General features: G+C 35.4%; 3 protein-coding genes across 3 annotated transcripts; 2 read left to right on the forward strand and 1 right to left on the reverse strand.

Moving 5' to 3' along the window:
* Positions 1-512: 512 nt before the first annotated feature.
* LOC130429895 (uncharacterized) lies at positions 513-3,544 on the reverse strand. The gene is made up of 8 exons (XM_056758739.1): positions 3,359-3,544; positions 2,643-2,912; positions 2,338-2,487; positions 2,065-2,153; positions 1,538-1,591; positions 981-1,356; positions 764-856; positions 513-636 (listed from the first exon to the last, which is right to left on the reverse strand). Exons 1-8 carry the CDS (start codon positions 3,375-3,377, stop codon positions 530-532), a joined length of 1,158 nt encoding a protein of 385 aa, XP_056614717.1. The 5' UTR covers positions 3,378-3,544; the 3' UTR covers positions 513-529.
* Positions 3,545-7,041: 3,497 nt separating this feature from the next.
* LOC130429896 (uncharacterized) lies at positions 7,042-10,656 on the forward strand. The gene is made up of 7 exons (XM_056758740.1): positions 7,042-7,059; positions 8,028-8,270; positions 8,528-8,580; positions 8,667-8,946; positions 9,463-9,786; positions 10,028-10,306; positions 10,556-10,656. The coding sequence occupies exons 2-7, from the start codon at positions 8,213-8,215 to the stop codon at positions 10,654-10,656; spliced, it is 1,095 nt and encodes a 364-aa protein (XP_056614718.1). The 5' UTR covers positions 7,042-7,059; positions 8,028-8,212.
* Positions 10,657-15,360: 4,704 nt separating this feature from the next.
* On the forward strand, positions 15,361-21,277 carry LOC130430502 (uncharacterized). The gene is made up of 10 exons (XM_056759616.1): positions 15,361-15,499; positions 17,206-17,287; positions 17,421-17,473; positions 17,573-17,837; positions 18,021-18,329; positions 19,266-19,577; positions 19,802-20,095; positions 20,409-20,540; positions 20,971-21,021; positions 21,133-21,277. Exons 2-10 carry the CDS (start codon positions 17,227-17,229, stop codon positions 21,216-21,218), a joined length of 1,563 nt encoding a protein of 520 aa, XP_056615594.1. The 5' UTR covers positions 15,361-15,499; positions 17,206-17,226; the 3' UTR covers positions 21,219-21,277.
* The last annotated feature ends 1,291 nt before the right edge of the window (positions 21,278-22,568 follow it).

A 22,568-nucleotide genomic window follows, 5' to 3' on the forward strand; every position in this document is an offset into this window, starting at 1 on the left:
TTACATTTGATTGTGCTTTAAATTAGTAAAAATGGGAAAAACCTAGAATAGATGTATTTTAACATTTTCTTTAATTTGCCACGAATTAGCATTTGGGGTGAAAGTAATTAGTCTGTTTATATGGCATAAATTGATTTTTGACATTTTGCTGGGCATCTTATGTAAATCAGAGAAAAATATCATATTTTTTTTTATTCTTTATTCTATTATTTTTAAAGATTCACTCTGACATGCATTTGCGAGTGGACCAGCGTCTCTAATACACATTTTGGCATCATACTGGGTTGAAACAGGAGGACCAGCTCTCCTCTGGCATATTACCATAACACTGCTGCAACTACATAGATGATGAATATTGCCTTCAAGCTGTGAGACTCGCTAACTGTGTCAAAATCAAGAGCTGGGTACCAAATGAAATGCCTTTTGCGTCTTATTCAAAAAATAATTTGCGCCAAAAGCATAAAACAAGTGTAAATTCAAACTTTACCTTTGTTTACTTTGAAATTGTGCTCCTGACCTTTGTATCTGCTTACCAGCGATATATATCTAGGATAGTTCTAAGATCAAGTGGTTCTTTGTAGTAGCGACTCAAGTAAAACCACCGACATAACACGAATCGACATTCTTTGGCGAATTCTGTTGACGAAAGCACAAATGTGTCAATTCGTTCTTCTAGCATCCTCTCCTATATTTCAAATTTAGGGCGTATGACAGTTTTAGTTTATATTTGGGAGGTTGGATTTGATGAGAACTGGTCACTTACCTTCAGGAACACCGTCCAGACAGCCACGTTTTATCATAACATGCAGCACGCGACCCAAACAACCGACCAGCCTTGCAGCATTAAAAGCTCGCCCTGTAGCGCAGACGAAAATTATGAGAAAAACGTCATTCAAGTCACGGAGTACAATCTTGATAAAGTCAGTGTGCTATTGGGTTGGAAACATTTTTTGTCACATCAACAGAGAAAGGTAACTCACAGTAGCTGTTAGGGTCTTGTTCGAAGGAATTTAAGATGAGTTCGCCATGTCCTTCTCCAAATTCTGATACTTTGAGCTCCATCGTGTCCGTGTTGAGAAGAATACCCCACAAACGATTGTAGACGTTGTGGTCGATTAAGTGTTTGACGGCGGTCACTGCTTGGCGCATTAAATCACAGAACTGCTCTTCAGACAGAACGTTCTTATCAATGAATTCCCCAAAGGACACGGAGGGAAACGGATAATCCAGAATGAGGATGTGCTGGTTTTCTTCTTCGAACCAGTCCAACATTTGTACGATGTTGGGACATTTCTCAGGTTTATGAAGCAGCAGATTTAGGCCAACTTCTGTGAGCAGAGGCTTGTCATAGCCAGGCTGGTAAAAGAAAGACAACATTAAGAAAGGTTAGATGACTGTAGGCATGGATCATACGGACAACTGAATTTTTTTGTATAACAGTGTGATCGTCTAAAATGTGATTTGTAACTTAAAGCAGAATCTTAAAGAATGGACTTAATATTTTAGATACTGTATATTATATATATTGCCCACTTACAATGTTGATGTAAGTGTCAAATCTCGACCCCTTTGGAACAAATTTGATGGCGACCTGCGAAGGGAAATCATCACATGTAAGATTTACAACAGTAGTCCATTACACGCATTAAAACACATTTGAAAGAAAAAAAATCACTACAATTGTATCCCTGTGTTTGATGAACCTGGATGGTGTCTAATAATATAACTTTTTATAAATTATTTGATTTATGTTAATATTAATTTCTATTATTATTCTATAGTATAATCATTTTATCAAATAAACAATTAGTTGAATGCATCCTGTTGACACATTTAAACAAACCGTATGAAACATTGACATCTAGCGGTTGAGCTTGGTATTACAGTCTAAATTCAAAATATTGGAGAGACGAGTTTAGCCAAGTAAAAGTTCTTCTCGGTTTCTTTTAATTGTTATCAGAAATAATCTACAGGCACTCTATTGTTTTTGAATGAATGTGTACCTTAAGATAAGTTGGTGTCACAAAAGTGTGAATGTGCAGTAACATTTGTGTATGTTTCTACCTTTAGGCCATCTGATCTACGAGTACCCTCATAGATCAATCCATGATTTGTCATCCTTTTTCCCACTTCATAAAGCGATGCAAATGTTTCTAAAAGACGAAAGACAAAAGGCAGATGTCAGTTTCATTTTTCTTTGACTTTTGATAGCAGCGCTGCTTTCAATTGAACAGAAGAACTATTCATTCAAAAACATGTGGGTTCATTACATTCATTGCGATTCAACAGAATGAAAAGGTGAATGAAGAATAAACGTTTTTTCTTTCATCTACTCACTAGATGACTGGGAATCAGCTAGTTCTGTCGGCCCGAGACCTGACTGAGGATCCTCTGATGGGGAGCGAGAGAAGGTGCTCTTTATAGTCCGCCATTTTTTCCTCAAGCAGGCAGGAATGCCCTTCTTTTTGTTTTGTGTTGTTTGTTGTTCTGTAAGACAAAGAAGAAAATCATAGAATCTACCAGCAGATAGAGAAATATATCGCTGACTAGCCGGGCCACGAAAAGTTCAACTTAATTAAGCGTAGTTACTAAATCTGATCAAATATGAAATCTGTTGAATGTCACATATCTGTTTGACATGCCTGCCATTGTAGTTGGAGCTGTCTGGTCGAGTCCTGATTGAACTTGCTGATCTTCGGGAGGGGTTGGCGCCCGGTTACAACAACCAGGGAGGAAATCCGCTGAGTCTTGCGAGACTGATGTCTTAAAAACAGGTAAACATGTGTGCTCTGATGAACCTGGTTGAGGATCTGATGGATCCGGGTCAGATTCTGAAGAAAATGGCACCACCTGGATGTTTCTCATAAAGCAGGTGCGGGCCCCCTTCTTTTCGTCTTCTTCTGTATGTTGTTCTGAAATAAAAAACGGAGAAAGACCAAAAGAAAACAAACATAAACAAACCAATGTAAGAGGACTACTGTATATTAATAACATGCTAAAATCAGACTTCTATTACCACTGAAGCAACCCAAATTCTATATGAAATGACTCCAAAGGCGTACATGACTAAATAAATCACATAATCTATGTAAACAAGTAAAAATAAGAGAAATATTTCCTACATACCACCCGACATTACATCACATAAACAAACAAGGATTTTAAACTATGACGTATTTTAAAACATATTAAAACAATCTCAAGTTCAACTGTAACAATCACCAAATAACCATATTCGTTAACTTATATATTTGGCTATATTTTAAGTTTACTTATTTTAAATCACATTTTACTTCGTGATAAACCCCAGAGTTTGTTGTTGTGTACATTTGTGTCTTTTCGTAACGGTATGACTGACCTGATAATTTTCTCTCCATGTCGCGTGTTTTACTATACGTGCAGTCGCACAAATGTAAATGTGGTGATAATCGCGGTAACCGCGTATATTTCGCGAAAATATGTCCGTGTAAACTTGTACAGTCGCTCGGATAGACTTGTGTAAGTTTGTATCGTATCAAAACATCTGAAAAGAGTTGAGAGTTACAGTTCGTGTCGCCGTTTTCTTTTCGATGACGCAGCGCGTGTTTAGATGTTTAAATTGCGCGCGGACTGTGACGTCAACAAGGTAAACGACTGCTGCAGGATATTTCGCTCAAAACACACCAGCTTTGTTGGGACTTATTATGTGTCATAAAGTAGCTTTTACACTCACTTTTATTAATAAAAAAATAAAATGCCATTATTCAACCGACGTCTGTAGGCTAATGCATTGATATACAACGTTTGTATTATATCTAGTGGTGGGCCGTTAACGCCGTTAACGCAGTGAGACTATTATCGCGCGATAAAAAAATTGTCGCCGTTAATCTATTCTCAAAGTTGGGTTGGGAGCTGGGTCTATACTACGCAAGCTATGATGACTTTCACCTTGATATTTTAGCGCGGACGTATACCAGCTTAACTGCACTGTACGGGGCAAGAACGAGATTTTTCAACTCGCGTGATTCCCGTCATTCGCGGAAGCCGAAGCAGAAGCCGCCTCATCATCTCATAACCAGGGCTTCATTCGCGCGATTCGCGCAGCAAGTAGGTCTATTGGCTCTTTGCATTAACATATAAATCACTCGCGCTTGACACGCCATTCGCGTTTGGCCTGAACACAACATAACGTTACTGTGAAATTACCGCATCAAACGTGACGTGCTAACATGGATGCAGCTATGAACCCGCCGGGTTTGCTTCAGGGAATATTAATTTAAAAAAAGCTTCCCAATAGAAACATCGACAAGACTAAGGTTGTTTGCACCTTGTGCAATGCGGAATTGGTTTAAAAAAACACTTTCTCTCAACAGGTAGTGGTCTAGCTTTAGTTAAAATCAGAAACTTTGTATTGAGATCTAATGTATTATGGCTCCTGTATGACATATCGCTTGTTGCTCCCTCACTCTTTGTAAGTCGCTTTGGATAAAAGCGTCTGCTAAATGACTAAATGTAAATGTACTGTAGGAGCTCTTCGAGTCTCAAGTACCACCTAAACGCAAAGAATCCCTTAGCTAATGCGGAAGTAAACACAAGTTCATTTTCCATCCATCCATTTTCTACCGCTTATCCGAACTACCTCGGGTCACGGGGAGCCTGCGCCTATCTCAGGAGTCACAAGTTCATCTTATTGAACATAATTTAATTTTCATCACCAATTATCATAGTAGAACAGCTTTCTCAAGCAGTTTGTGATGCATTTTGGAAACAGGAGATGAGCGCCTGGACACCCGTTCTCAAAGACTTACTTTTAGTCATTATTTGGGTAGCACACATTCTGAATGCCTTCGGCAGAATTCAAATGAGCCATTTTAATCTAGATTAATCTAGATTAATTTTGGAATTAATCTAGATTAATCTAGATTAAAAAAAAAAATCTATGCCCACCACTAATTATATCCCTCACATTTTCTGACACGCACTGTAGCTAAATATATTTTTCTGTAGCTGTAGTAAACAAAGTACTGTACTTTTTAACATGACATTAAAACAGTACCAACAAAGTAACTTTCTGAAAGTTTCAATCTTCAGAAAGAAGTTGCCATCATGCATGAACACGATGGGGATCATGTTACACATTCTAAACAAAATATTCAATAATACATAACTTAAAAATAATAATATAGGATTTGGATAGTTGTATTCCTGTTTGAGCGTGTTTTTATGTATTTACGAGTCAAATATTTTATTCACATTCGCTTTGATTAGCTGCGGTATGCCAGAAATGACAGCTGATGATGCATGACGTCAAGCAAATGAAGCGAAATGCTGCCATCTAGCGCACACGGTGTGTATCAGCATCTAAGAAAGCGACTCCAGAAATTGAAATGGATTGTGTTGTTATTGGATTAATCGGGAATTATTTTGGATGGTATATGATGATGAAAGGTAATGTTTTGACTAAAGTTAAAATATACTAAATATTAGTTAATAAATCAATATATTTAAGTTTTGATAGATAGTTTTTTGTAACAGTAACAAAAAGCCCACCCCACAGGAGGGGTTTGTTTCCGTTGTTGGGGAGAAGGCAGAAAACAAAATGATCTTAAGATAAAGTATAATTTTAATTAAATTAAATTTTATTAATTTAGAATAACTCACTTGATTGTTTTGCCCCGTCTGCTTTGGCTCTGAAAGGAAATTGAACTTTCCCAATTTTTTCCATTTTTACAAGCCAAGACTATATAATGAATTTATTTTCTCTAGTTTAATGACTTATAAAAAAAACAAGACAGTTTTGCTGGTTTAATGTGGTCTTCCAACCTGGTCGAGGTGGTCTGCTGCTATATTCAGTTTTATAAACCTTAAAGCTAGTCAGACTCTCTTAAACCCGCGATTATTTTAGCTCAACGGGGTAATCCTTCAGTTTTTAGTGTGTTCTAGATGGGTCTTCTCTTGAGGTGAGTAGCCTACTTATGCAATACCGAGACCTGAGAGACTCTAGAAATTTATCCTAATAATTGTTCGTCTTATTATACTTCACTTTTATTATTAATAACGTTCAAACATTTGCTCTCTAATATTTACTCTATTGTTAAGATGTCTGTATTTCTTGATCTACATGTTCTGCCACATGCCCTGCCCAGTATAAGAAGATTAAATAAACACTTTTTAAAGTAACAGTGTCCTATGATAAATCAAAGCCACAGGAACGTGTGTCACGGTTTATAATAATGTAGCAAAATTAGTTTGTAACTTCTTTTGAGAACTGTGTCTCCTCAACTGGAGAAGGCAAACGTCCAAGAAAAGTTGCTACACACCCTGACATGTGCAGACTCAACCAAGATGACCAGCTCTCCTTTGCCATATTAATGTAACACTGCTGTAACTACACAGAGGATTTTCCTATAACGTAAATTTATCAAAACTTTATTTTTGGTGAGTAATATGCTTTACTAATGACTTAATCTGGACAGTTTAAAAGGTGATTTCTCAATATTTTATTAAGGTACCTCAGATTCCAGATTTCCAAATAGTTGTATCTCGGCTGAATATCGTTCTATCCTAACAAACCAAACATCAATGGAATCCTTATTTATTGATCTTCGATATGATGTAAAATCTCATTTTATCAAAACTGACCAAAGTGCCCCAGAACTGTTTGCTGTACATTCTTCACAATTAAAAAAAATAGTCAGGGAGTTAGGGGAAAGATCTGTCTGGTTATAAGCATTCTTCCACATACCTCTCTCTGTGTTCATCAAAACAAATACATTTATACAGATCGAAGGAGTGTAAGTGATGACAGAATTTTCATTTTTTGGTGAATTTTTGGATGAAGAATCTCTTCAAACACTGAAACTAACTGAAGGGCACTTTGACAGGCACTTTGTCCACAAAAGTAAAAAACAGACAGGAAGCTACTAACCCACAGCAGCATCACGGGAATTGCACCCACAGCCAGATTCTTATTCTGTAGTTTTAGTTTTGATTTGGTTTTGAAATAAGCACTCAGATGACTTCAGAATCATTCTTGTAAAAAGAAGCGTCAACATAATATCCAGCAGAACATACATACAAGTAAGTTGCCAGGTCATCATTTCTTTCATCTCTCGCTGTCCAGTAAAATCTTTGATCGTCTCAATTTCCTTGAAGATGAAGATTATTCTGCCCATTATACTTTAGGAGTCCCAGGTTGGATGAAATTTTTAATACCTCATTATTTTGTCTGAGATGTTTTAATTAACCTTCTTCGTGTAGCTTTTGGTTTTGAATCGAATGTAAAAATGTGGCGAAACATTTTACTAAAATGTTTTGTAAATTTGTTTAAATTCAGATTTTTTTTGTTGAGAAATGTATATATAAGCTTGCTCTTTTACATTTCTCTATTGAAATGTAATGTTTTCAGGATAATTTTTGCAGTTTAGGTTTAATAATCTAGCCTACTTTGAAAGTTGATTTTACTTTCTTACAACACACTTATTGGTCAACCCGTTCTCATCAATCTGCGTATAAATAACAAGGCTTTACAGTTTCCAATTGTGTTTAAATTCCAATTTTGCATGCTTATAATTCTCCAATCCTTCCCAGCTGGTAATTGTGCCATATATTTCTTGAATAACTATTGTATAGTGTTTAGACATTTTGCACTTTATCACACCAGTTTTAATATTTTTGAAAAACTGTTAGCAGTGAGGCATTTGACACGGAAGCTTCAAAGCATTTATTTCAAAACATTAAAATTTCGTTTCAGAGCTTGATTCCCTTTTTTCCCACGCTCAAGTGATCAGTAACTGTTTCTCTTTTTGTTTTTAAAGTGAATCTCATTACAGTTTCAAAATCATCTCTCCTCAATTAACATTAATGCCTATTTCATATCATCAGTCATCCTGCTTTTACTTTTAATGTAACAATTGTGGCTAAATAAAAGTATTTCATATTCTATTTCTTACTCCATAACTTTATTAATGATTATAAATAGTTTGTGTGACCTAAAAGTATTATCCTGTTATTATTTCAGAACATAATACTCTTTTCTCTCCTACAAGCACATACAGGAACACATTAAGGACTAAGGTTTGATAACATAGCAAAACGTGATTCCTCAATTGCAAGGTTTGAAGCTTTAATCAAACATTTCAGTACATCAACAATTTGTTCATGTGAATATTTGTTAAAGTTTTCAAAAAGTTACATTTTTCTGTGTGATGCAGGTGAAGAGTTTATCTGACAGATGAAGGATATGGCTCACACTGTGCTTATTTTATTCTTTCTACTAAAGCTCTTTTGTGGTAAACAAATAGTTGATTCACTTTCGGTTTTAACTTATCCATTTCAGCATTAATGAATTTCGATTCAATTGAAATGGTTTGTTTAACTACATGAACGCTTAATGTGGACAAGTCGTCTGTGTGTTTGTGTTCTCAAAAAAAAGTCAAGTTGATCTGTTGCTTGTTTTAGGAGGAATTTGGGAACTTCTGTTGTTTTACTCAACAAGATATTCACATGATTCAGTTTAATCTGTAAGTAATTTCTGTCTTCTTTTCAGGTCTGTCTTGTGATGGAGACGCTACAGTGATGCACAAAACTCATAATACTGAAGTAATACTAAGACAATTTTATCACTTGTCAATGTTTTTATTTATTTAATTTTTTTCATTTCATTTTTTCATCTCGTTGTTTTTTAGATCCCAGCTCCTGAAATTATCAGAGATTATCCACCATGTGAAGGACATTCAAGCTCAAAATGTCTTGTTGCATGTTCGGTATCGAACGTGGCAGACGCTCAGCTCTCGTGGTATAACGGAAGCGAGTTGTACTCAAGCCTCAGAATTTCTGATCTCAACAAAATCCTATATCTTCTGGTGGAAAATGATAAGAAAAACAACTACAGCTGTATGGTTTCCAGTTCAGGCATCAGTAATACTTCATACGTCAATATTTCCAGTCTCTGTCAGCAATGTTCAGGTAGGGTGGCTGTGATATAATTTGTTTGTTTATTGCCAGTGAAATACAGTTTTGTCACGTAAAATCACACGTTTCCTTCAAGATTGGCAGTCTTTTCTTTAATTGGATGTTTTTTTGCTGTAGTTCGAAAGTCCACTGTAAAAAATCTGTAAAACAAATAATTCCCAATCAGCAAGGATACCAGTAAAACACCGTATTATAACCAATTTTCATGTAAACTTACATGTTTTAGTCTTTTTTTGCAATTTGACAGGTTGTTTCCATATTTTAAAAATACACAGTCAAAATTCCAGGGAAAAAAATACATTTTTCAGCATCCAGTAAATGTTAAAATACCGCAAAATTACAGTTTGTCAAGTAACATTATTTGTTTTCCTTGAAAATTTGCTGTCTTTTTCTGTAACTTAATGATTTTTACCATATTTAAAAAATACCTGGAATTCTATAAAAGTAATTCTGTTAAAAAGTTTTTTTGGGGAAACTTTTTTATCTTTCTCTTGATGTGTTTTAAAACAGTAAACATCACGACAACGATTCTAGCGAGTGAAGGGGAGTCTGTCACATTACCCACTTACCTTACTGAACTGAAGGACGGAGATGACATCATGTGGTTTTATGAGCACACGTTCATTTCAGAATTCTATAGAAGCATAATAACATATCATGACTGTAATGATGGACGATTCTATAACAGACTTCAACTGGATAGTAAAAATGGATCTCTCACCATCACGAACCTCACTAAATCCCACTCTGGAACCTATAAATTAAAGAGTCCTACCGCATCATTACTTGATCACAATCAACAGTTGTGTCAGGGTTATAACATTACTGTCTTTGGTGAGTTTAGTTCTCTTATATGTAGTTATACAACCCATATTGTGTTCATAACATATCAGAATAAGTTTAACTAATGTTCAAACAGTTGTATATATATATATATATACAGGTATATTGATTTTATGAAATGGATACATGAACAACTCTTGATCTGGAATGATTTCTGTGAACATTAAAACCAACAATGTTGTATAATGTTTGTTCATTGATTGATTAATTGATTTTTTCTGATGTCGTCCAGATACTTTTCCAGATCCTGTAATCACCAATGATTCAACGCAGTGTTCATCATCATCATCATCAAAATGTGTGTTGTTGTGCTCAGTAAATGTGACACATGTGAGTCTCTCCTGGTACAAAGGAAACAGTTTATTGTCCAGCATCAGTGTGTCTGATCTCAAAAGAAGCAACTTTCTATGTCTGGAGGTGGAATATCAGGATACAAACACATACAGATGTGTGGTGAACTACTCATTCACCAACAAAACTACACGACTTGACATCCATGACCTATGTAAAGGTATGACGACAGCAGATTATTACAAACGTGATGGATATCTTCGGGCACATTTTGTTTTCTCCTGAGCTCTTAATTGAGTTTATATTAACATTGAGTCAAAGTTTGATCACCTTCAAATACTTTATATTTTCTATTTATCCCATTATTGTTTAATACAGAGCAATAAGTGCAGACAATTTGCAAGTATGCATTCTGAAATTTGTCAAGAGTGAAACTCATCACTGTTTTTTTCTGATTTCCTAATTACAGAACACATCCAGGATCACAGAATTGTCATCAGTTGGTTTGATATTATTATTATTATTATTATTATTATTATTATTATTATTATTATTAGTAGTACACTGTAAAAAATGAATCATGGGTCTTGTAAATTCCATTAAAAAAATTAATGTGATGATTAAAAATAGTGTGTATATTTCATTAATGAAACTGTGGTTTAGTGTTTTATAAATAATATTGAGGAGATTTCACTAATAAAACCAAGATATTATTTTCTCTTTTTAATTTAAGGAAATGTCCCCAATTTTGTAACTTGTTTTGAGGAACAAAATAAAGCTGAAATAAGATACATATTTATTTTAAGAGAACTTGTTCAATTACTTATTTATTTGGACACCTTTTGAAATTGAACGGCATAGCAGGTTGAGGAGCCCAGTGTCAAGTGTTTTGAAGTAGGCTACCATCCTAACATCAAAACTACTGATACAATATCAATAGTTTGTTCTTTTCAGTTATTGTGTTTAGTCCTGAAAAGGTTTATAATTGTATTTCTGTGTTGTCCCACACTTAATTCAAAGTCTTGTTTTTTAATCTGGATACACCATGGAAGTTCAAGATGTTCAGTTGGATGTTTATTTATATATTTATTAAGAAATGTGACCCAGGTTTGTTTATTTAGTCAGAAGACACACGCGGATCCCTAGTGCGAAACAAACAAGTGTGTGAAAGCAGAGTGGCGCATCATGAACCGTTCTCTCCCGTTTCATACCGCACGCGTAGGCAGCGCGTGTTCGCGGAGCAGAACAGCAGTGCAGCGATCATTTTGGCGCAGAGTTTTGCTGCGCTGCTAACGCTCAATTAAAGCGACATTGTGTTTTTAACAGTCGCCATGAGTTTCAAAAACACTATTGCCAGGAGTTATTTTGGCCAAAACCACAATGGCACATTTAAAGGGATTACAATACAAGTAGGCCTATGTTTAAAGCTTTCCTGTAGCTCAGTGGTAAGAGCATTGCGTGGAGAGCGCAAGGTTGTGTGTTCGATCCCGATGGTTTCCAAATACCCAGAATGTATCATCTTAGATTTTATGCTTATATTGCAAATGAAGGAGGTGGAAACGATCGTATTAAGCTGTCATTGTATTTTCTGAAACCCACTGTCATAATTATATTCTGAAAAAAAAACAGATACAATTACATAGACATCGTGTAATATGTTTATATTGTGTATGTGTCAGAGAAAAGCGATCGCATGACAAGTCAGTCACTCTATGGTGAGTTAACTCTTAAGTGACTTCGTATCCTTCAAATCACGATGGGTTTTAATTTATAACTTGTCCTACACAGATCTAAAAGAGCATCGAACAGGCATATATAACAAATCACCTCTGGTATCGAACCCACAGCCTTGCCTTGCTAACGCAATGCTCATACCACTGAGCCACAGAAAACTAAATCTTAACTAAATCTTTGGTGTTTCAATTCTCACGAAAACTTTACCCTAACCCCAACCTTACTCTTACCATCTAAACTACCTATGATTGTTAAATTGACGAAAAACACGTTTGGGTGATGACATCATACTCGAAACACCAAGGATTTAGCGAGAGCCCACCGGGCTAATAAACAGCGGATCCATCACCCATGGAAGTAAGCTATACAGTAGGTGGCGGTACTAAGGACTGAACGGTACTGAGGACATTAAACAAGACAAGATGAAGAAGATGTAAATTGCATGTGAGCAGTGGCGTTTTGTCAGAGCGGTGGATAATCACATAAAGAGGTAAGCCATATTTAGGTTTATATGCTTATAATTGTACAAAAACGTTAAAATTGTGACATCTTTATATTTAAGAGGTGTGTCCACCTCTTCAAGCTAGGTTGTACAATTTCTAATATGTAACTTTTTTTGTTTACAGATCTTTGTGAGGCTCCTTGTTGCAGCATCTCTGTTAGCATTTATGCAGGCTTCTTATATTGTCAGTTTAAATAACCTGCATTTAGGACTTTGACAATGTAGCATGAAATCATGGTGTGGAAGTGCAAAGTTTGCCAGTTGACATCATCTTCAAAGGGAGCTCTTTTGGGGCACTACAGACTAAAACATTGACCATTTACACATAGCCATACTATACCTTGCATGCCCACATTACAACTGTCCATGCTTTTTCAAAACAGACGGTGCTCTTCACACACATTTGACTATATCATTTAATTGAGGACACTTTGGAACCAGAGGCAGTGTTTTCCTTTAACTGTAACATTTGTAATACACAATATTCTTCTGAAAATGACTATTTTCAACATTTGTGTAAACAACTCAGAGGTCACGAAACTGTAGAATGTGTATTTTATGGGTGTGATTTTAAGACAAACTTTTATGGGACTTTTTGTGATGCACAAAAGCAGAAAACACAATCCTCATTCTCCTAATGATTTCAAGGCTGATGTGATGAGCAAGACCAGGCAGCATTCAGTTGCTGTTGATCCACACTGTGAGGATTCAGAAAGCGCTGGAGAAAGTGATGATCAGGTTCCAGATGACGAGATTCCTAACCTGTTGCAAACAGTTCTGAATAAATTAGCCTGAATAAATTGATGACTTGATAGTACATTTTATTTTCACGTCATTTTCATCAATACAAATGAGGAAATTTTACTTGTGAGACAAATAAATAAAGCACATTGCTTAAATGATAGAAAGTCATTATGTGCCGTTGATTGAAAAGTTAGGGGAATTTAAGTACATTTTTTTCTGAGACAACTCAAATAAATAAAGCAGATTCCTTAAATGAAATAAAGTCATCATGTGTCGTTTATTGAAAAGTTAAGGGTATTTTACTAATTTTTTTTGTGAGACAACTTAAATAAATAAAGCACATTGCTTAAATGATATAAAGTCATCATGTGCCGTTTATTGAAAAGTTAAGGGAATTTTACTACATTTTTTTGTGACACAACTTAAATAAATGAAGCACATTGCTTAAATTATAGAAAGTCATCATGTGCCGTTTATTGAAAAGTTAAGGGAATTTTAGTAAAAAAATTTGTGAGACAACTTAAATAAATAAAGTACATTGCTTAAATGATACAAAGTCATCATTTGCCGTTGATTGAATAGTCAAGAGAATTTTACTTTATTTATTAAGGTAAATTCCACAAAAAGAAAAAAAAGAAAAAACTACTAAAAAAAAATAAGTGTAATAATGTTACCTAAATTTTTTTAAGTAAATAGCATGTTTTAATTTTTACAGTGTAGTAGTAGTAGTACTAGTGTGTTGATCTGCTGCTGCAGGACGTGGTGTGCAAGTGCAAGGCACACATACGAGCAGATATGAGACTTGTGCAAAAGTCGATTTTAAGAAATTAAGAACCAAAATTGTTTTAATCAGTGTTGTTTGTACATAAGCAATAATCAGTCTTTCTTTGCCTGTATTTTTATATGAATGAAGTTGTACAATTAAGAGCCTTTAACCATTGCTTTTTAATATATTCAAAATATAAGAAATTGTTTTTCTAAGGTCCTTTTTAAGGTTGTCTGAGATAGATTTTTTTAGCTGAACATTTTAAAACTAATTTTATCAAAATTCTCAACGTAATCGGGGCTACTGCACTAGATTGTGTTACAGAATAAATGTAATAAACATGAGAATAAACACAGAAGTTTTGGCAGTCGTTTTTTTTAATATTAAGTGTTTTAAATCTGACGTTATGTAATCTGATGTTCAATAAATTGACTTTTAAACCAATTGACACACCGTTGTAATGATTTTTTAAAAATAAATTATTAAAATATACTTTTTAGAATTATGCTCATGTTTTAAAAACAATTGAGTTAAAATGACATACAAATCTTGGGAATAAAATGTACTTAATTTTCTTTATTAAGATTAAAAAATTTTAGTTAATCCAACTAAATTTCACTATGTTAAAAAAGCATTTAAATAAATGTAGTTAAGTTTTCTGACTGTATTATTATTTAGGAGAGTTTTGGTATTATTTATTAAGTTTGGGTTCATGGTTCCCATTGTTCAGTAGCACGGTGCTTATGCCTAGCGTGACGGAGGCACATTTTTCATGATGAAGTGTGTTATTTCACTTATTGAGTAACTGTGGTAATACCAGTACAGAGAAAGTATGTGAAACGTGAAGTTTGAGTTGGAAATATTGTTTTTGTTCAACGTTATCTTTTTATTTGTTTACTCTAAGTAATACTTACTTAATATTTTAACAAATAATAAATGTATTTAATAAGTAGAATTTACTTTATTCTGGTTGGTAAATTGTACTTGAATTTAATTTTTATTTTGGTTGAAAGTGCCACTGCACTGAACAAACTCTTAAGATGATTACTTCTATCAACTCCCAGAACGACCGTGTCTGCTAACATTAATGTCATCTTTGTCATTTGATACTTTGCATTTTCATCAGATTTTGAACTTGCTGTCTGTCTTTGTATGTCGCCTTCTTCTGACGATGTTTGAAATGTACAACTACACTTATGATAGCTGAGCAAATAAGGCAACAAGACAGGTCATATCAGAAGCCTTTTAAGAAAATCTGTGTGATTCTGGGAAATGGAAAAGAAAAGAGATCTACAAGGAAGGAGGGTCAACGAGGAACTGCTTAGGATTCACACAGTGTAACACTGTATTTGATAGACATGATGTGTCAAATCACATGAAATGACTGCAGAAGTCTGACATCTGCAAATAAAAATCTCCCCAGAGGAACCTATTAACCCAAAGCAATATCATGCGATTCAACCACATGCAGCACAAACCTTGTGTATAGTTTTACTTTTGCTTTACATCTATCTGAAGAGGGCAGATAAATCTCACCACCGTTATTGTAACGTAAGAGCATCAACGAATACCCAAAACCCGGTCGTCTTCTACAGGCCGTCATTTCTTTTGTTTTTCTCTCTATCTAGCAAAGCAAATTTTCTTCAAGCTGAAGATTTCTCTGACAGGTGGGATGAACTGTTTAATAGCACATTATTCTGTATAAGTAATATAGTTTGTTGTTTAATCTCTTCTACGGCTTTCAAGTTTTTCAGCTTTTCAAAAACATTTTGCATCATATCTTGTGTTGACATTGAGACATATAGATACTTTAATGATTTTCCATGCCGGAAAGAACTATAGCTAGTCAAAATGTACATTTCCAGAACACAAGTGTGTCATGGTTCCACCTCTCCTTGTCAGGTATTTCTTGGTTTAGAGGTGGAATCATACAGAATCCTCTGTTTCATGTGGGAGAGAGACGATTTCATCTCTCTCTTGTCTCGTCATCGTTCCTACCCTCCTGTTCCCTAGTTTGTGTTGATTAGCCTTCCTTGATTGTAAGCCCTTGCACCTGTTCCCTCTTGTTATCTTCCCTATAAGAATCCTCATGTTTCATTGTCCTGTGCGCGTTCATTGTTTGAGGTTTGATGTTGTTGTATGTCTTACCCTTGCTGTAGCTGTTTATACCTTACCTTGTTGCAGCTGTTTATACCTTACCTTGTTGCAGCTGTTTATACCTTACCTTGTTGCAGCTGTTTATACCTTACCTTGTTGCAGCTGTTTATACCTTACCTTGTTGCAGCTGTTTATACCTTACCTTGTTGCAGCTGTTTATACCTTACCTTGTTGCAGCTGTTTATACCTTACCTTGTTGCAGCTGTTTATACCTTACCTTGTTGCAGCTGTTTATACCTTACCTTGTTGCCTATTTGGATGTTCCTTGTTCCTGTTTCGTGTTCCCCAGTCTAAGTGAGTTTAGTCATTGTTCAAGTGTTTTGGTTTTATAGTTTAGTTAGTCTGTGTCCTTGTTTGTTTTGTAATATATATTCCTGTTTTCCCCGCGTGGGTTTTGTTTTGTGTTTTATAGTCTTGTCATTGTTTATTAAATCTGTTTAACCCCGTACCATCTTGTCTCGTCCTGCCTATCACTCTGCCTTGCAATTGGGTTCCACCACCTCGAGTTTCATGACAAAGTGTTTTTTCAATTTTCTGTTTAGTTTAATAGCCTGCGACTGCTCTTCAAAGTATGATTCGATGCTGTTTCAAAATGATTTGCTACTAACTATTAAGTTTTGTGCATAGTACCTAAAAGTTCAAATATCTTGCCAGAAAGTTACTAAATGAAAGTAACCTTTTAGAATATGACTTGAGTAAAAGTCTTTAAGTAACAGATAAATAATGGAGATAAGTATCAAAACTACTTTTTACAATAAATCTTAAGTATCTAAAGTAAAATTGAGATTAACAGATACAATTTTTTGGGGGAACTATCACTTCAATAAAAATGAATTTATTATCATAAAGATGAAAAATGGTATTTGAAAAAGCTCTGTCTCTAGCTCAGTAGTTTTATAAATAAATCACAATGAACCAGCAAAGGACAGAAAACACAATGGCATTATAAAGGGAACAAATCAAGAGGGAACAGGTGCGGGGCATGAACAATCAATAATGAAGAAACGAGAGGGCGGGGTCAAAGATGAGACTGGAGAGTATTGAAGGCCATAAGGGCCAAAATCGCCACTTTCACATAAAACCAAGAGGTTCTGTCATGATTCTGCTACTAGATCAAGAAAAGCAAGACAAAATTGGGCAGAACCATGACAAAATTGCTAAATTGCTAAAATTACATTTACACAAAAAGAATAATTTTGTCTTGTGTGTGTTTCAGATAATGGGCGAGTTCCTCTGAATGATGAACAATATGACCCATCCTCTGTTTATTTTGCTCTTTCTACTGAGACTCTTGTGCGGTGAATTTTTATTCTTAATTCAAAAGTGTTTGCTCAAAAATCTTCTGTATGTTTATGTCCCCCGGATATAGATTTTTGTTATATTACTGTATTATTTACAGTATGTATAACATCATTTCTGTCTGTCTTCCAGATGTTTCTTGCGATGGAGTGCAGCGAGGAATGGCCAACACTCTTAATACTGATGTAAGACTTTTAAACAGTTTTATACCTGTCTCAAACTGTATCATTTTTTTTGTGAATGTTTTTTCAAACACATGAAGCTGTTTTTCTCTTGGTTTTCAGATCCAAACTCCGTATATTATCAGAGATTATTTAAATGGATCAAAATGTGTCGTGGTGTGTTCAGTGTCGAGTTTGCCGCAGGCGAATCTCACGTGGTACAACGGAAGCAATTTATACTCCAGCATCATGATTTCTGATTTCAACACCAAACTCTATCTCGAGGTTGAACATCAGGATAAAAACAACTACAGCTGTGTGCTGTCCAGTACACACAACAATGGCAATGCCCATTTAAACGTTTCCCTTCTCTGTCAGTCATGTTCAGGTAGGATAGCTGTGATACAACTGACTGTTTACTAGACTATTTGTTTATCGATCCGTTTCATTTAATCCGTGATTGAAACAAGCATATAAACAGAATTCAGTGATAATCCAGACATAATTGTGCCTGGAAAAGAAAAGTTTAATGCGTTTTATTAATGTCTCATTCTCCTTTCGAATATAACAGGTGGAAAAATGAAAATGATGCCAGTGAGTGAGGGAGAGTCTGTCACTTTACCCACAAACCTTAAGGAAAGACAAAAAGACATGCAGTGGTTTTATTATGGGAATGATAAATCGTTTATCGGCAAACATTCTGAAGGCACGACTTCATGCCACAAGTATGATGATGGTAGATTCACTAACAAACTGCAGGTGGACAATAAAACAGGATCTATTACCATCAACAAAATAAGTGGAATAAATGCAGGGATCTTTGCACTGATCACTTATCAACCACAAATGGATCAACTGTGTTATAATGTTACTGTGAACGGTGAGTTAAAATACACTTACCTGTAGTAAACAACACATGCACAATTTATATGTGGTATTATCTGGAAGTTTACCTATGTGGACTGAATTTTTTTTTAAAAGGTGATGCCACACGGCTGTGTTTATCTCTTTAATGGAGAGGCTCAAAGACTACGTATTTTTGTAGGCTTAAGGCTTTGCAAAGTCCAGGTGAATTACGCTTTCGTTCTACGTTTTAGGTTAAAACGAAGCTTGAAAACGTTGTGAGCGTATAGTGTTTTCCAACAATCGAACACCCCTTTGTTTCTGGAGGCGGGGTTTACATGAGGTATGCAAATAGGCTTTAGCACGTGGCGAGAGTGATCGCAGAGGTGTGGGTACATCTGTACCATCTCTGCAACGCGACATTCAAAACCATCCATACTGGTCAGATGTTATCATTTTCTTTATGTAGACCTTATCTGACCTCACCTCAGCTTCATAAAATGAAGCATTATTACCCACAGGCCAGGTGGTGCTCATAACACACCCACCTAATGCGTAATAGCCATGGACCAATGGTGGTTCAAGGGTGTTTACCGGCCAACACAAACTTTCCCATAGAGTTCTACGATGGTGTCTAATGATGATGTCTAATGGCAAAGGAAGTAGACGCTTTAAGTAACTTGTTAGCCACCACCATTTTAAAGGCATGATTAGGATTTAAAGAAGCACAAGTGGGTTATAATTGGATAATTGTCATAGAATAAAACATGAAAATATTTTGAAGTTTTGTTTAAAACAGACCTTATTTTTACCAAACACCTATAGACTTGGAGGGCGATGGAACCGGAAGTCCTAAAATTATGTCTCGCTTCCGGGGTTAGCCTACAAAAACACGTCATCTCCGAGCCTCTCCATTCACATTTTTTAAACTGTTTTATGTAAAACCATGGCGTCTTGATGTTTTCTGAAATAGACAGAACAACAATGATTTCAGTCCATGAAGAAGAGTGTGCCATTATACCCACTCATCTTACTGAACAGAACCAGGATAATATACAGTGGTTGTATGATGAAACTAATCTCATTGCTGAACTCCGTCAAGATCAGATCGACTTTGAATATTTTGATGGTAGATTCAAAGAAAGACTGCAGCTGGACAATAAGACTGGATATCTCACCATTACCAACATCAGTAAAATTCACTCTGGACTCTATAAACTAAAAGTAATCAAAAAAGTAAATGATTACGATGTAAAAAACGAAAGGTTTAATGTTACTGTCTTTGGTAAGTGAGTAAAAACACAGACTGTTGCAGTATTGCTTTATTGGAATTTTTTTTTCTTATTTTTTTTTTATTCTGCTCAAAATTGATGCTCATATCAACAATTTACATGTCAAATCTGATTAAAAGTAGAAAAAAGTTAGAATTGTAGAATTTTATTAAATAGAATGAAGTCGTGTTTAGTTCAGTCATTGATTAATCATTCTTTACTCTTTGATGTTCTCTAGATCATCTGCCTGTACCTGTCATCATCAGAAACTCTTCTCAATGTTCTTCAACATCAGAAAGATCTTCAATGTCAAAATGTGTGTTGTTGTGTTCAGTGATGAATGTGACACATGTGACTCTCTCCTGGTACAAAGGAAACAGTTTATTGTCCATCATTAGTGTGTATGATCTCAATATCAGACTCTCTTTACCTCTGGAGGTGGAATGTCATGACATCAACCCATACAGCTGTGTCATCAACAGTACATTCTCCCACAAACCCACACAACTCAACTTCAATGAACTATGTAAAGGTATGACAGTTGATCATACACTCTGCTGGGTTGTTTTTGAGCAGTGCTAGGTAAATATTGGAGAAATCACACTGTTGGGTTAAGATTCCCATGGGTTATTGCAACCCAACTGATGGTTTGTTTCCACTCATGGTTGGATAAAGAAACCCAGCAATTGGGTTAAAACAACCCAGCATTGGGTAATGTTTTAAAATATTAGCATTAGGTATACATGCTGAAATAGTATCTTGCAGTTGTTTATTTTCTGGTTGAAATTTAGTTGAAAACAATTATTCAAGAGTAGGCTATAAATGTTTCTCTTTGTTCATTGCAGATCACAGCAAGCAATCAAATGCTTTTGGTGTTGGTTTTGGTGTTGGTTTTGGTGTTGGTGGTGTTGTTGTGGGTGGTGTTCTTGTTCTTCTTTATTTGTTCTGGCGAAAAAGGAAATTTCCGTGTCAAAAGGGTAAGTACCATTCTACAGGATACATGTACTTGATACCCATGTGCATATGAGTAAAGATAAACATATTTTTTTTAGAGAGAAGACAATTTACTTAGTCATAGTCTGTTTGTTTTTGTTTGTGAAGTTACATCATTAAGCATCTTGAACAAAATCATTTAAAATATGTACATATACATTAAAACGGCAGTTAGTGCTTTGCCTTTTCACAATACACATTTAAATGTAAAATATAAATGTGTATGGCAAACCATTCAATTTATGTTATTAAGCTTAACTTTGACACTCAAAAGGAAGTTGTTGATAACACAGAGATTACAAATGTAGAATTCTACACATACCACCAATAACTGATGCTAAACTCATTAGCTAAATGCACTCATGTCGTGTAAGATCTCACAGTTTTTAAGATGAATTGGGTTTTGTTCAACAGATGCCAGTGAGGAAGATTATGTGGTCAGATTTGATGCTGAACAGGCAAACGGTAGTTGATGCTTTACACCTTCATATTACATTTTTTTACGATGTAAACCATTATATTGCAAATTATCTTATTACCTGTGATCATTTAATACAAAGAGTGTTTATGTAACAGGGGCATCTGGACAAGACACACCAGACAACAGACCTAATGAGGAGTCACATCTGATCACATCCTTGAATAATAATCACATGATATAACGTCATCAAATCAACTTTTCTGCAATTACTTTGAATTTTGTTTCTTACAACAGTGTATTCACAAAAAATATGCACTAAATTAATTAAAATGCTTATGATATTGACATTGCAAATGACTATTTCAAAATTTTGAAGCTATAAAGATTATTGAAGATATTTGGATGAAGATATATTTGAGGACTTGGGCAGCACTTGGTAGCTATTTCTGACTTTACTTTAAAATAAAAATTATACCTCAAACTTGGATCATTTTATTTTCTTACTCAATGTGTCATTTTGTCCACTTTGTCAAAAAGATTATTTTGTAGCCTATATATTTGTGTAGGGGGGGCACGGTGGCTTAGTTGTTAGCACGTTCGCCTAACACCTCCAGGGTTGGGGGTTCGATTCCCGCTTCCGACTTGTGTGTGTGGAGTTTGCATGTTCTCCCCGTGCCTCGGGGGTTTCCTCCGGGTACTCCGGTTTCCTCCCCTGGTCCAAAGACATGCATGGTAGGTTGATTGGCATCTCTGGAAAATTGTCCGTAGGGTGTGAGTGCATGAGTGCATGAGTGCATGAGTGCATGAGTGCATGAGTGCATGAGTGCATGAGTGCATGAGTGAATGAGTGAGTGTGTGTGCCCTGCGATGGGTTGGCACTCCATCCAGGGTGTATCCTGCCTTGATGCACGATGACTCCTGAGATAGGCACAGGCTCCCCGTGACCCGAGGTAGTTCGGATAAGCGGTAGAAAATGGAATATATTTGTGTCAGTGGGACTATAAAAACTTTATTCATTGTTGTTTAGTTGTACACTGAGAACATCCGAGTACATTTTTGTTGCACGTATGTATGTCAAGAACAAGTCAACAAACACAAGATGGGAGAAATTGAACTTATCGGAATTCCGAATCAATTGAGACTAATGGGTTTCCAAAATTATTCATTGTCTAGAAATGTCGCTCGCTGGCGACACCTGGTGCTCATATATATCATGCCACTACGTGTTCTGTTTTTTGTATGCTTTGAGTTTATTTTATTTCATCGTTCACATTAGACAGTTTTATACAAAAAGGGTGTGTGAAATAAAAATGATATTGTGACAAAGACAATACACGCAATGAGCTTTAAATAAACTTATTCTCGTCCATGCACATTGACATAAATGTATTTAAATGCACAGTAAATAAAGCAATGGAAGTTTATATCAGCAAAGGAATGACCATAAATGGATTATTATGGGGGTTTGAGTCACAAAATGTATGTATTTCTGCGGTAAGATCAAGCCATGCATGTGATACATAAGTTATACTTTTTGTTTGGCTTCAAGTTGTGCTGCGCAGACCTAATCATATGATACGGAAATACCGCG

Source organism: Triplophysa dalaica, chromosome 10 (assembly GCF_015846415.1).
Source record: "Triplophysa dalaica isolate WHDGS20190420 chromosome 10, ASM1584641v1, whole genome shotgun sequence".
NCBI classification, from domain to species: Eukaryota; Metazoa; Chordata; class Actinopteri; order Cypriniformes; family Nemacheilidae; genus Triplophysa; species Triplophysa dalaica.